The 16,332-nt window shown below is 36.1% G+C and overlaps 1 protein-coding gene across 10 annotated transcripts in view; it reads left to right on the forward strand.

The window, feature by feature from the left end:
- The window catches only part of FAM172A (family with sequence similarity 172 member A), a 428,090-nt gene that overhangs the window by 35,963 nt on the left and 375,795 nt on the right, over positions 1 to 16,332 (forward strand). For 7 of the 10 annotated variants that reach the window (XM_033401173.2, XM_004263530.4, XM_049708431.1 and 4 more), the window contains exons 2-4: positions 2,524 to 2,647; positions 10,275 to 10,376; positions 15,289 to 15,389. In XM_033401173.2, the coding sequence (XP_033257064.1) occupies positions 2,542 to 2,647; positions 10,275 to 10,376; positions 15,289 to 15,389 (309 nt within the window). In that variant the 5' untranslated portion in view covers positions 2,524 to 2,541. The remainder of the gene's footprint in view (positions 1 to 2,523; positions 2,648 to 10,274; positions 10,377 to 15,288; positions 15,390 to 16,332) is intronic. The other 3 variants (XM_033401197.2, XM_004263531.4, XM_049708433.1) reach the window with 1 other exon arrangement.

Here is a 16,332-nt window from a genome sequence, read left to right on the forward strand (position 1 = left end):
CTCTTAGCAACTTTCAAGTATACAGCACAGTATTGTTAACTTTAGTCACCATGCTGTACATTAGATCCCCAGAATTTTAAAATATGAATCTTGAAAATGACTCTAGCATCAAAACTATTTTATAATTTCGCCTTCAGTGAAACAATCACAATGAAATAATAATAAAAATTGTTCTGTTTAGAAATTAGACAATTTGAGGCCAGTGAAAAATAACCTAACAGTTTACATTTAGAAGAAAACTGAATTGGCAGAGGGATAGAGTAAAAAAATGCAAGAAGTCTCCTATAGATAGTTAATTTGGTTTTGGAATTGTTAGCAAAGAGCACTGTATGGAATCTCTATCATCATGAACATTTCTGTTTCATTTCTGCTACAAGATGGTAGATAATGAGTTGCCGGAGAAACGTGTACACAAACTTGTGGGACTTGACAGATAAAACTAATTCCTGAATGTAAATAGATAACCCTTACAAATATTGCTTTTTCTTTTTTTGTTTTGCTGTACGCGGGCCTCTCACCGTTGTGGCCTCTCGCGTTGTGGAGCACAGGCTCCGGATGCGCAGGCTCAGCGGCCATGGCTCAGCAGCCATGGCTCACGGGCCCAGCCGCTCCGCGGCATGTGGGATCTTCCTGGACCGGGGCACGAACCCGTGTCCCCTGCATCGGCAGGCAGACTGTCAACCACTGCGCCACCAGGGAAGCCCTTTTATAACAGTGTTGTAATGATCAGTCTGGGTCTCATATATTTTATTTGTGGCAATTTGGTAGTTTCATTTGGTCACGAGAGAGTAAGCCCCACCCGGGCCGTGACCATGTTTTACTCACCATTGCACCCTGGTGTCTTGCACATTGCTCACCCTATAGACAAAAATACGTGTCTTGAAGGAATATAGACATATTTCATCCATGTAGAATTTACAGAGTTTTGAGTTACCTATTCACAGAAGAAAAACAACAGCTACTTCCATGCTAAGTGAAAATGCTTTCCCAGTCAAAAATAGGCTCATATTTTAGTTATTCCTAGGTTAGGAAACTTCACATTATTGAGAAACAGTAATACCACTAGTAATAGCAATGATCAGCTGTACACACCTTCTGTAATATTACTTCTCAACCACTATTATATGAGCTACACTTTATAAATGAGGAATCTGAAGATTTTTGAATATTAAGTGATTTGTCCCTGGCCACAGAGCTGTTATTAAGTAGTGAAGCTAGGATACATTTACAACATTTAAAAAATATAAACCAGCATGTGTCGGACACTTAATTACACATCAGGCACTATACTAAATGTTCTACATTTAACCTCATTGTAACACCATGAGGGAAGCATGATTATCATTTACATTTTACATATGTGGAAAGTGAGAGAAGTTAAATAATTTGTCAAGGACACATGGCTAGTTAGTAGTAGAGCCAGAGGGCCCTTCCTCTTATACTACCCCACCTACAGTTAGAATTGAGATAAGGGCAGCATTGCTTTATGACGCTGGGAATGTTCATAGTTTAAAAATATTATTTTAAGTATTATTATTATTATTTTAAAGCATTTCCTGCTCTACTCTGTTAATTATAAAAATGCCTCAGTTTTTAAAGATAATTGTACAATATACCTCTGAGTGGAAACTGAAGTTTGCTTTTTGGGTAGTAAGTAAATCAGTCAGAAGAATATTCAATCTTGTTTATCGCAGTTTTTATGTTATTTCCTTAACAGTATGGATTGACTGTTTTAATTTCATTTAGTTTTTTTCCACTGTATGTGTTGCATTCTTTTCTTTTAAACTTTAGGAATAGTGTTTTGGGTTTTTTTCCCTGTTTGTGGGCACCCTGGGAGAAACTATTTATAGTTTAAATGCCTTCCTTTTGGCCAAGGCAGAGCAGCATTAGATTTTAATAAATCGTAAGTTTATATTACGATTGTTTACTGGAGTGCCATTTATAGAGTATGGCTTCCAGACATAGAATTTGACATAGTTTTTTTTTTTAAAGGGTTAATTTTTTCCCTTAAAGTTGTATTTTGAATTACACTAGAGGTAATTTATGGCTACCTTAAGTATTTTTCTCCTTCTGCCTGTCCCGGGAAAAAAATATTCTGACCTTGTGCATGACATGCTGACAGTTTATTTTAAAAGAAATGTCAAGTTTTAGAAACTACATGGAGATAGTTTTAAGAACATTAGATGATAGGGAACTACACCTAAGTAGTAAGTTTAGCTCAGTTCAGTTTAGCAGCATTAGGTGTCTGTGTGTATAGTGTTGTGTTTGGTGATATGAGAGACATCAAGATGACAAAAAGTTGATACCTTTATCCTGGGGCTTGTAATCTGTTAGGTGACCCAGACAAATACATAAATAACTATAATGCAAGGCAGGCTATGATAAGTACTACGGCATAGGCATCAACAAAGTGCAGTGGGAAATCAGGATAGAGAGATTAATTCCAATTGGGAGGATCTAGGACTTTCTCATGGAGTAGGTAGGATTGAGTAGAGCTTAATTTATTGCTTTCATTCATTCTAGACTGTCTTCTGAAGATTGATGTCTATTTCCTTGAGGTCTTTAATTTTGTTGCCAATTTGGATAAGCATGGCACACATCCAGCAGGGAGGTCCAGATGAAAAAGAAAAGACAACAGCCCTGAAAGGTACATACTTAATTTGCTTTTTCAGGATATTTTCATTGTGCCTAATGAAGGTATAGGAATATTTAGGTGACCTTACATTCATTTCAATTCTAAAATAAGAATATCAGTACTTAATCTATTTGTAATTATTTGTATACCGTGACTACCTCAGTGTCTGAGATATAGTATGTACTCAGTAAATAAATCATAAAATCCTGTGATTTTACAGATGTAAGAATTCTTAATGCTTTTCTTATTCCAGGTCATGTATTTAACAGTAAAACTAACACTAGTGGTCTCTTGAGTCAAGACTAGTGCCCTTACCATATTTTTGTTGTTTGAAATGTCATACTAGGTTAGGATAATGATCCTGTATTGTCTTTGTGGCATTAGCTCTAGGGATATTTTATGAGATTAAGAAAAGTTAGACTAAGAAAAGTGCGGGAAAAGCAGGTTGTGGTGGCGATGGTGGAAAGCAAGCGTTAAGTTTTTGACATATTAAATATTAAACTGAGATGCCACTTAAACATCAAGCTGGAGAAGTTGAGTGTAGAGTTGAGGGCATTTGGGTTGGAGATAAAAGTTTTAGGAATCATTAGCATAGAGGTAATATTTAAAGTTATGGTCCTAATTGAGATCACCAGGGATGTCACTGTAGCCAGAAAGAGAAAAGGTCTGAAGATTGAACCGTGGGACATCTCGATCTTAGGGTCAGGAAAATGAGGAAGAACTAGCAAAAGAGGCTTAAAATGAATTTCTAGTAAGATAGGCTGAGACCTAGGAGCAAGAGAGAGATCCTGAACACGTAGTGAAGAAAATGAGAGTAATTACTTTAGTAATGATTATAAACCAGCTTAGATGAGGACTGAGAATTTAACTTTGGATTTGACAGTGTAGAGGTTATTGATGGTCTTCACAAAGAGCTTTTCAGTGAATTGATGGAAATGAAAGTCGTATTGGAGAACTTCAGTAGAGAATGGGAAGAGAGGAATTGGAGACAGTTATAGACAACTCTATAGATGGTTTTACTGCATGTATGTATGCTGCTGAGAATGACTTGCACACTCAGAATAATGGTTAATTTAGGAAGGAGGATAAGGGACGTGTGTGTTTCCATCTAAATAAACTCGCTGGGTTTCCACTTAGATAGCTTTTGTGCATCTTCAACCTTACTTGATAATGCGAAAATTTGATCTCTCAAGTTGTGGTTCCAATTTACACTTCCACAAGCAGTATGTAAGAGATCAGATGGATTTTTCTGGATTTTAGAGTTAGTACAGTGACATTAAAAGAATATGGATAGGGTCTAAATATAGAACTATCTGGATTCAAACTCATTTTTTTCCCACTCACCATGAAACAAATTGCTTAACTTCTCTAAATCTTTTTCTTCATTGGTACAATAGGAATACAATGCTTAGCACACAGGAGCTTGAAATGACTAATGAGGGAGTCAAATTGAAAATATTAGAAGATAAAATGGCAAATGCATAGTAAAGTGTATTTTAGAACAAATTGACAAACTGAATAAAACTTTGTCCCTAAAACAGTCCTATTTTCAGTTTTTTTTTTATGGATTATTGTTTTGATGTCATGTCTAAGGACTCTTTGCCTAGCCCTACTTTGTGAAGATCTTCTCTTATGTTTTCTTCTAAAAGGTTTATAGTTTAGATTTTACATTTAAACTAATGATGCATTTTGAGTTAATTTTTATGTAAGGTATGAGATTTAGGTCAGGGTTTTTTGTTTGTTTGTTTGTTTGTTTTGCCTATTGATGTCCAATTGCACCAGCACTGTTTGTGAAAAAGACTGTATTTCTGCTATTGAATTACTTCTTCACCTTTGTCAAAAATAAATTGGACATATTTCGGTGGGCTTATTTTGGGGTGTTCTATTTTGTTCCATGTATCTGTGTCTGTCTCTTCTCTAATTCATACTCTCTTGATTACTGAACTAAATGGTAAGTCTTAAAATTGACTAGAATGATTCTTCCCACTTGATTCTTATTCGGAATTGTTTGGCTTTTCTAGGTCCTTTGCCTTTCCGTGTAAATTTTAAGAGTAAAATTGTCTATAACCACAAAAAGATAATTTACTGAGATTTTGATAGGAATTGTGTTTAAACCTATAGACGAATGTGAGAATTGACGTCTTTACTATATTGAGGTTTCTAGTCCATGAACATGGAATGTCTGTCATTTATTTAGATATTTGAGTTCCTTCATTGATTCTTTGTAATTTTCATCATGTAAGTCTTACACATTTGTTACTAGATTTATACTTATTATATATATATATATGTATATATTTTTGGCTGCGTTGGGTCTTCATTGCTGCTTGCAGTCTTTCTGTAGTTGAGGCAAGTGGGGGCTACTCTTTGTTGCAGTGTGTGGGCTTCTCCTTGCGGTGGCTTCTCTTGTTGTGGAGCACAGGCTCTAGGCGCATGGGCTTCAGTAGTTGTGGTACCCGGGCTCAGTAGTTATGGCTCGTGGGCTCTAGAGCACAGGCTCAGTAGTTGTGAGACACGGGCTTAGTGGCTCCGCAGCATGTGGGATCTTCCCAGACAAGGGCTCGAACCCGTGTCCCCTGCATTGGCAGGCGGATGCTTAACCACTGTGCCACCAGGGAAGTCCTTTATTATAATTTTTTTAGAGTGATTGTAAATGGTATTGTGTTTTTAATTTCAATTGTCACATGTTTACTGATAGTTTCTGGAAATATAATGAAGTTTTGTGTGTTGATATTATATTCTGTGACTTTGCTGAAGTCGCTTATTAGTTCTTGGGGTTATCTTGGTAGATCCTTGGGATTTTCTATGTAGACCATCATGTCATTTGCTAGTTGGACAGTTTTATTTCTTCCTTTTCAGTCTTGCTTTTTTGCACTGGCTAAGACATCCAATGCTATGTTGAATAAGAATAAGGAGAATGGGGCTTCCCTGGTGGCGCAGTGGTTGAGAGTCCGCCTGCCGATGCAGGGGACACAGGTTCGTGCCCTGGTCCGGGAAGATCCCACATGCCGTGGAGCAGCTGGGCCCGTGAGCCATGGCCGCTGAGCCTGTGCGTCCGGAGCCTGTGCTCCGCAACGGGAGAGGCCACAACAGTGAGAGGCCCATGTACCACAAAAAAAAAAAAAAAGAAGAATAAGGAGAATGGACACTTTTTCCTTGCTCGCTAGGGGTAATAGTGAGTAGTGCCACTCCCATTTTCATCCCTTAATTTCTAGACCTGTGAATTCTGGCTGTGGGAGAAATAGCACTGTATTTTGGACACTGATTCAGAGTATATACAGCCTTCTAGAGAATCTTGTTCCAGCCCTGCAGGGTTCTGCCACCCAGCTGGCCCTGTAACTGAGTCTTCAAAAGGCAGTCCACCATTCTGTCAAACTAGCTGCTTCAAGATGGTGGGGAGCATGTTAAGACCAGTGAGTTCCATAAGCATGGGCCCATTGCCACCCTTCTTTTGCTGTAATGTGAGTTTCTTGATCAGAAACAATGTGGTGTGGAATACCATGATGGTGGATAAAGCCTTCTGTAAGTCCACGGGTAGCAGATTTGGCAGAAGCATTGAGTGCAGGGACGGCCAGTCTGTATCCAGAGAAAGTATCTATTCCAGTAAGAACAAAATGCTGCCCCTTTCATGATGGAGGTGATCCAGTGTAATTAACCTGCCACCAAGTAGCTGGCTGAGCACCCCAGGGAATGGTGCCATGTTGGGGACGAAATGTTGGTCTCTGCTGCTGGCAAATTGGACACTCAGCTATGGTTGTAGCCAAGTTGGCTTTGGTGAGTGGATGTTCATATTACTGAGCCCCCATATGACCTCCTTCCTTGCCACCATGGCCACTTTGTTCTTGAGCTCATTGGGTGATGACAGGTTTGACTGGTGTCCACAGAATGGATCACCCTGCACACTTGATTTTTAAAATATTCCTCTGTTGAGGTTACCTGGTAGTGAGCATTCACTTGGGACACAAATATCTTCTCATCTTTTGCTCATTCAGGGAGGTCTATCCACATACCTCTTCTCCAGATTTCCTTGTCACCAATTTTCTAGTCGTGTTCCTTCCAGGTCCCTGACTGTCCAGGCAAACAATTGGCCACAGCCCGTGAATCATTATATAATCACATGTCTGGCCATATCTCTTTCCAAAGAAATGGAACAGCTAGGTGCACTGCTCTCAGTTCTGCTCACTGGGAAGATTTCTCTTTACCACTGTCGTTTAGGGATATCCCCAAAAGGGGCTCTAATGTTTCAACTGTCCACTTTTGGGTGGTGTCTGAATATCATGCAGAACCATCTATAAACCAGACTCAAGTTTTTTCTTCTTCTGTCAACTGATGAGGGCTTAGGTGCACACTGATGGCTAGAAGGCTGTGTAGCAGCAGTGGAGACCATAGGCATTTGGGCCACTTCTTCATGTAACTTACTTTTGTCTTCAGGGCCTACTCAGTCCTGATCACATACATACCACTTCCATTTGATGATGGAATGCTATTGTACAGACCCAATTTTATGACTCAGTTAACACCTAGTTCATGATGGACAGCTACATGGTAAGTTGGTAGCCCATGGTTAAGTGTTCAGTCTCTACTCAGGCCCAGTAGCAGGCCAAGAGGTATTTCTCAAAAGGAGAGTAGTTACCTGCAGTGGATAGCAAGGCTTTCCTCCAAAATCCTCAGAGCCTGTGCTGTGAAGGCAGACGACTGATGTCCTAGCTTGAAGACAGTCATACAGAGAGTGGGAATTCTGTCTTACTCACCTTCTATTCAGGCCTTCAATGGATTGGATGAGGTTCATCCACATTGGAGGTGGGGGGCAATCTGCTTTACTCAGTCTACAGTTTCAGATGTTAATCTCATCCAGAAACACTTTCACAGACACACTCAGAATAATGTTTAACCAAATATCTGGGCACCCAGTCAAGATGACACATAAAATTAACCATCACACCATTCATCTGTCTATGGAAACTGGTTGCTTACTCCTTTTGGCTGTTGTGAATAATGCTGCTGTGAACAGGGGTGTACAAATATCTGAGTCTTTGTTTTCAATTCTTTGGGGTATAAAATGGTATTTTTATCCAGTTACTGCATATGCTTTGTTGAAGTTTAGAATTCTAGTTGCTAAATCACTTTAATCACCAGAGGCATGTTTTAGAAAAAACAGTTGCGTTACATCTGATATGTATTTAGGTTATAAGAATTCAGTTGTACTGTGTTTTATAGGCGATTGAAGGGATTTTCAATGGAAATGTTTTATTATACTTGATTTTTGCCTAATCTACTGCCTTTGGAACCCAGTCTCTGTAAAATGCAGTTATATAGCATTGTTTTCCTTTTACAAAGCAGAAAAATAATTTCTGACAATTTCTTTCTACGTGTCTTCTCAATGCTAATGAAATAAAAAAAAATCTAGTTCTCCAGTTGACAGAGGAGAAGTTTGAGCAATACGTATTTGTTTAGTTGTTCATTTTATCATTCAAAGGAACATTGTGGTCAAAGCCAAAGCATATTTCTGTATTCAGAAGAGTTTATTCTTTTTATAAGGTAATGAAGAGAGGGGGTACACCGTTTTAGAGTTTATATAGCACATAGAATAAAAGTATGGGGATTTTGAAAGAGTACTGAGTTAGGTATTGGGGAATAAATTTATTTTATTAACCCCACTTTACTATTAAGGTCTAATTTTGGGCAGGCCATTTTACCTCTCTGAGCTTATTTCCTTGTCTCAAAGACAGTGAAGATGATAACACATGCTACTACTTTATAGGGCTGTGATGGGCAAGTGAGGTAAAGTATGTGAAGTCTTTAAAATGATATATAGATGTTAGATGGCATTTTATGATCTGAGCTGATAGAAGGAGAAAATGGATATTAGACATAATACAGCTGCTTATGTATTGGACGGTTTTTGTGTGTCTGATTAAAAGGTTTCTAAATTTTGAACTGTGGAAGATGACTGTGAAGTAAAGGAATTCAATTCATTGGAAGGAGAGATGTGAGAATCTTCAAGCCAGTTTTTGCTATTAAAAATCTTCTATTTTACTCCATTTTGCAAAGATTTACATGTTGTTCAGAGCTTTACTAATGAATCAGAAATTTGTCAGCATGTATCTCTTGGGCCCAGTATGCATACTTTGTGACATCTTTTATTTTACTAGACAATTTGCAAACCTTTTTTTATAAACATGTTTGTATGCTGAAAATGGTATATTTTTGTGTGAGTTGAGGTTTATTTGATACAGCAGTTTGAAGAATTTTAAACAATGACTTTTTAATTTTTTTTTTACAAGTTTTTTGATGTCTTATCTTTGTATCATACGGAAAGACTAGAGACTGGAGGTAGACAAACTATTTTTTCCTCTAGCATATTTTTATGATCTGTACAGATGGATTTGTTATATCTGTGTAAATGAGAGACAGAAATAAAGTGTTAATTCTGAGGTTCTTCTTTTGTTTAAAAGAAAGCGGGGACTGGTTTGCTATACTATGTATCCGAGGAGCTCTTTCTCTTCGGGAACTTGAGTTAGATTGAAAAAAAATCTCAAAATCTAAACTTAAAAAACAAAACAAAACACATCTTTTGGGAACTAAATAAATTTGAAGTTTATCTTTAATTTTTCCGAGTTTCCATATGACACTAAGATGACATATAGTAAGAATTTTTGCCTCATCCCATGATGATAGCCTAAAAGAGATCATTAAATACTGTCTACAGGCTGATTTTAGGGCTGGGGCAGGGAAACTACGAGATAAGCCTGCAGCACCTTGTAGTAACAGGAGGTAAGGAAATGCTCACAAAATAAAAAGACGTGACTGAGGAGCCATGCCGACTGTATGTACTGTGGTGTCCTGGGTGGGATCCTGGCACAGAAAATGGACATTAATGGAAAAACTGATGAATAATATCTGGGCTTAGTTAACAGTAATGTACCAACATTGGTTTCTTCCTTTTGACAAATGTAGCCTTGTAAGGTAGAATGTTAACAATAGGGGAAACTGGGTACAGACACTATCTGTACTATCTTTCAACTTTTCTGTAAATCTAAAAAGATTCAAAAATAAAATGTTTATTTACAAAACCTTGGTGACAGTTTTTTTTATTATGTATAATCAAATGATGTGAAGAATAAAAACTGTTTTGTGTTAGCCAGTTTTCTCCAGTTAGCATGTTTTAGTTTAATATTATGATCTTCCCCTCTAAAAGAATAATATGCTATATTACCATTATTTTTATTTTTAAGTTCCCTTATTCATAGTAGTTTCATTTATATGTAAGATTTAGTGACCTTTTAAAAGTCATATTAACATCTGAAACTTTTAAAATGATAGGAGGTTAATAAGGTACAAATTAATAGCTGTATATTTTGAAGGGAAGAAGTTAATAATTTACCGTAGTGGTACATAGGATCTAGGTTGTGATTGTTTTGAGAATTATGGTTTTGAAAGTGCTTATGTTATATTGATACTGTACCTCATCATAAAATAGCACTTTGGGAACTTAAAAATGTAATAATCTTATCAGTTAAGGCAACACATAAAAAGTAATCTAATAGAACAAAAGAATACTTAAAATAATTTAAAATATAATCTTTGTTATCAACTATGAAAATGAATATAAATAAATTTCATGTAATTTCTTTTCTAGATTTATTATCTAGGATAGATTTGGATGAACTAATGAAAAAAGATGAACCACCTCTTGATTTTCCTGATACACTGGAAGGATTTGAATATGCTTTTAATGAAAGTAAGTGGTGTATGCTATATGCAAGATTTGTTTAACAATGCTAATAGAATCATAGGACAGATATTATTTGCTACTTTTATTTGCCAGCTAGAAAGTTTTATGTGTTTCTTTTGAGAATAATGTCTTATCCTTCTATGATGAAGTTCTTCAGTCAAGTAAAAGAACCAAGTAATAATTTCCCATAGTTGTCAAGTCACTTAAACCAACGAATGTGATTTTGATTCAGCTTATGTATTTTCAGTCTTGAGGGTTCAGCTCCCTTGTATCCAGCTGGAACTCCCAATTAAATTATGTAGAAAGATGCTACTATTTCACATGTTATTTAAAATGAAATGACTGGCAATAATTATCTGTGACAATATTTTAAAGCATAATACTCAATTCCATGATTTTTTTAGGCAACATCCTTATTGTAAAGTTTGTTAATTAAGTTCTGAATAAAATAAGCTTTGCACTTGGGATTTGGAATAACATACCATAGATTGCAAGGATGTTTCTGGAACAAAGCACAATTAAACTCTGGATTAATAACATTGTAATACTTGAAGGATAATGTTATTACAGGCCAGGTAGCATTTGAATTGCAGCTTTCTACTTGTTGCCCTGCATTAACTAAATTGGTGATCTGTCATCACTGTGTTTTTTCAAAATTTTACATGCAGTTATTTTATTCTGTTCCCATTGACGATTGTCATACAACGTACAAAAAAGTACAAAAACCCAGTTCATTTTCTAATACCAGGTCAGAGCCAAGTTGCAAAAGAGGACTGTACAGTAAGTTACAAGAAGAGTTCAGGTGTCCTGTACAAATCATGCTGCCTGTCGCATGGTGTATTTAAAGCTGTACATATTGCCACAGGAGAATGTCTTGTCTTTGCAGCGTCCATATAGTTCCTGCCGATGAGGCCTCCTTAGATTCATGTGTCTGTACAATATCAATTATAGGTGTTAGAACTTATAGTGACAGTCTCTGTGTACTAGAATATTAAATGAGTTTAAACAGAGCATATTAGAAACTTTGATCTCTTTTCTGATACTAATTTTCATGTTTTTTAATAAAGGATATCTAATGGCAAAATATGTGTGAGTAGTAATATTTTGTTTTTAAAAGAAATTTTATAATTTAATTAACAGAGTCAAAATTGCTCTGAGACTAATGTTGCCTCTACCCCTCTAAAACAATTACCAGACTCCTCTTTCAGAACAGGGATTGGGGGAGTGTGTTGGTAGTGCGGGTAAATCATAGAACTATGTTTGCTTTATGGATAGAGGATATCAGTTTTCACTGAAGTCTGTCTTTCATCTTCCTTGAACATTTCTTAAAGGGAGTGAAAAACAAAGAAGCAATACACTTTTCTCTCTCACTTTCCTATCAGATACATTCATACACACATCTTTGCTTACATTTTTATACCCTTGCATGCACATGCTCTGTACTTACACACTTTCAGACACACCTACACCTTTGCACATGCAAGTGTACTTACACATGAATGCATATGGACCCTTGCACACACCTATCATTTATTTTTTAAATATCCTGGACACTGTCTTGCATAAATATAGACTTACAGTATGAGGCAAAGATTCTTGCATTCCAAGCAGAGAATGTTTTATGGATCTTATTTTTAGCATGATACAGTTCAGGGTTGAACTCAGAGTGAATAGTGAGTATTTTTTCAAAGAGGTGAGGTTCTGAAACCAGGAAACTGGTTTCAGTATTAAGCTGCTAAAAGGGCAGTTCTAACTTAGTATCCCCAGAGACTTTTTTTTTCAGGATTTATAATAAAAAAACTTTTATGAAAGCTTTGAATTGAAACTTTCATTACCTGATTGAAGAAGCTTCTAAATTTTCTAAAGAATTTTAAAGTTCTTAGTTGGGTAACAGAAGAATTTGGATACAGAGTTCACCCTAAGGAAAAAAAAATTTGTAACGAAGGGGAAGAGATTCTTTTTACCTGCATCAAACTGATACCTTGTTCTTTCAAATCCCTTTACCTTTTCAAATACTCTTTGTGTTCAAAATGCCTATTTAGCCATTCTCCAGTTGTTGGAATTGTATAAGGCCCAGCTCTTGCTTTGGAAGATGAAGGTGAAGGCTTTTCCCCTTTTCCCTCAACCCACACACACTATATATACCTCTGTACAGTATTATGAGGAAGCACACTTTCGTATCACTAAAAAAAAATATTTAGACTCAGCAACAAACTGAGTTTGAATCTTGTCTTCCATGATAGCTGATATTTATTGTACTCTTACTACATGCCAGGAAGTGTCCTAAATACTTTCAATTTATTAATTTATTTAGGCCATTGATAGCTTATTTTGGGTCTTAGACTCCACCACCAATCTGATAAAATATATGGATACACTTCAGAATAATGGGCATTTGGGTATACACAGGAAATTTTACAACTGAGTTTTGAGGACTCTAAAATAAAATGTCCTAAGTCAGCCCTTTGACAGTTGCTGAAGAGATTTTCCAAACATTTGAGAAATACCAAATTTGCAAATACAACTGTAACATAAGTGATCCAGGTTATCTTTTCTGATTAAGAATGCTTACTTTCTTTGCCTCTTTACCTTCTTTTCGCTTTTAACTAGAGTAGCATTGACATGTATACACTACCAAATGTAAAATAGGTAGCTAGTGGGAAGCAGCCGCATAGCACAGGGAGATCAGCTCAGTGCTTTGTGCTGACCTAGAAGCGTGGGATAGGGAGGGTGGGAGGGAGACGCAAGAGGGAGGGGATATGGGGATATATGTATATGTATAGCTGATTCACTTTGTTATACAGCAGAAACTAACAGAACATTGTAAGGCAATTATACTCCAATAAAGATGTTTAAAAATATATAAATAAAAATAAAATCAATGAAAAACAAAAGAAAAACCAACAAGCAAACAAAAAGTACTAGTGCTGATAGTTGGCTGTTTTGATAGGGCTTATTTTCCCTAAAGTATCAAAATCATTATCACTTTATGAGAATTATTATGTCCAAAATGAACAGAGAATTAGAAAAAAACCAAACCTCTCTTTGAGATGTAGTTATAAGTATCTATATCTAACTACCTAAACTCACTATCTAGGTAAGTCAGTTCCCCTTCACACAGCAGTCTCATAGAAAATACATTTAAAATTTTAGTGCAGCAATATTACACATTACTGTATGTCATATACCTTTAAGGTTGCTTTAGTCAAAATGCCAAGTGCTAGATTTGCAGATGTCTTCAATCTGCTTGTATTGGTGTGCTAAATGGGAATTTCCCTGTCCTAGAAAGAAAACTGTAGATGTACCTTACAATTTACATGGCATCATCTGACCATAAAAGAGTGTTACAATGATCCAATGCAGTGTCTCATGTTGAGTATTAAAGAACTTTACAAATAAGGATTAGCCCTTATTTTATATATTAAAAATACCCATTTTATATGTAGTAAAATTGATTCATAAAAATAATGAAATAGTTTTACTTAGAGTAGTATATTTCCTGGCTTTAGTTTCAGTGCCACAGCTTTCCTTTCAAGTCTTTCTTCACTCTTGCATGTCCTCATTGGATAAAAATCAAATACTAATAACTCCATTCAGCTTGACCATGTCCCTCTTCTGCCCCTGAAGTCTTTCTTGTGCCTCATTGCTCTTAGGATAAAGTCCAAACCCAGTAGTTTGGGCCTTCTGCTATTTGATTCCACGTGTCCTCCAATGTTATATTATTTTATTTGGTTCATACTGTTTTTGTTTCTTTTAAACTGGGTTGTTCACCATTATTTGAACTTGCTGTCATGTTTTTTCAAAATTCTGTTTATGTTGTCTGAGTAGGGGCGGGAGGGAAGGTGCTAAAGCACTTGGTCTGTGGTCTGTTTCTCTCTTGAATACCAGGGGAATGCTTCTGGGGAAAGAAAGAAGACAGGTGGCCTGGTCTGTGCTATGAGGAGAATCCTTATCCATGGAGTATTTTGAGCAGGATAACTGGTTTGGCATTGCTTATGGTTAAACAAACCTATAATCTGTGGATATGTAGGGCATGTTTCTCTGAAAAATATCACATGAGCAGTACAACTCTCTGGCACATAAAATGGAATTGTTTTATAACCAGCATGCTCACCAATGTGTTGGGTAACTCATGTGCCCCACTTAGAGACATCACCTATTCTGAACCAGAGAGTGCTATCCAGTGAGAGGATAGGCCCTGGGAAGACATGGTCAGGCTGTTCCAGACCTGCTTTGCCTGTGCCTCTTGATTGCTTGTACCCTTGAAGTTATTAGTAAAGTTATTAATTATCAGTAAAATCTCTGAATTGTGTGAGTCTGACTTGACAGTCTAAACCTGTGTTGGCTCACTGTCTCTCTCCAATTTCCATTTTAAATCTTACTTGTATTTCAAGGCCTAGTTGAGAAATTTCACTAAAACCTTCTGAACCTATTCTAGCCTATAGGCATCCTTCATTTTTCTAAACTCATTTTAGACTTTATTATCTATGTGAATTGCCTGTAGCAGTTTTTAGACTGTTGACTTACTTCATTCTTGTTTAACTCTCTGAAAAGTTGCTTAACTTTTAAATGTTTATACTGTTACTCCTCAGGTAGCCTCTAAGCTTAGGAATGGGGACCACGTTCATGGCTATAGCTAGCAAAAATCCTCATACATTGTAGGCCCTCAAATATTGTTAATTTGCTTTGGATTAGAGAAACAAAGATCAGAGACATAGCATTTGAGTACTTGGGGTCATTCTTTTATACTATGTATATGTTTGCATCATATGGATATTTGAAGAAAAAAATCTGATGAAAAAAATGAAACTGTTCTGAGAAAGATATTTTAAATTTTTATTAGACATTATTTATTATACTTTCCATATTATTATAAATGTACTCTGAATCATAGCAATATTGTTTGTTTGTCTTCTAGAGGGGCAGTTAAGGCACATAAAAACCGGGGAGCCATTTGTTTTTAACTACCGGGAAGACTTGCACAGATGGAACCAGAAAAGATATGAAGCGCTTGGAGAGGTATGGTCATGTATACAACTTCAACCTTGTGTTTTTCCAATTTTAAATAGTCAGAATAAAGGTTTTGAAGCTGAAGCAGTACATGCACTCTTTCTACAAAAAAGTGATTAAAAACAGTTTTTGCATTTTTTAATTTTTTGTGGTAATGCTAGAAACATATTTTCAGTTTAAAAGTTTATGTTTTTACATAAATATATCCTTCCCATGACCTTAATATTTTGTAGTGAGTCGTTATAAGGGGAACAAATTCATGCTAAATTTTCTATTTTTAATGTTTTTAGGAGCTTGAATCCTCTGCTATGCGAGGAAGAATAAGTGTTCTTTTAAGTGCTTATCTAAAACAAAAAACAAGAGTTGCCTGTGTTAACTATGTGAGGTGATGCATGTGTTCATTATCCTGATCTTGGTAATTTTTCTACAATGTATAGCAAATCATCTTATTGTGCACTTTAAATATATACAATTATAGTTGTCAATTATTCCTGAAAGTTAAAGAAATTACTTATGTATATGAAGAAGATTGATATTTGGCTAATAAATTGGATATAACCTACTTAACCTTTGACTTGATAAAGGATTAGGCCTCGTGAAACATTAGATACCTCACATGCTACCACTGGTAGGAACCTTTAAAAATGTCATTTGTCATTCAAGTGAATGTTTTGTTGAAACTCAAAGTTGTACTCATTGGCGTCATATTAAGTATTTTCAATAAAATGCATATGGACACATTTGTTTAGTGCGATAACTAAACAGCCACTTTACTTCTATAAGGAAGAGCTGAAAGTTTTATTTCTTTTTTGGCTCTTTAATAAAGTAGTCAAAATTAATTATTTGGTTAAACAGTAGCATAAAGAATATATGAAATTTAGTTTATGTTTTCCGGGAGACAGTTTTCCTTGGATCTCTTCATTTCTGCACGTGTCTGAGCAAAGACATTGAC

This window comes from Orcinus orca, chromosome 3 (genome assembly GCF_937001465.1).
Source record: "Orcinus orca chromosome 3, mOrcOrc1.1, whole genome shotgun sequence".
In the NCBI taxonomy this organism is placed as follows: domain Eukaryota; kingdom Metazoa; phylum Chordata; class Mammalia; order Artiodactyla; family Delphinidae; genus Orcinus; species Orcinus orca.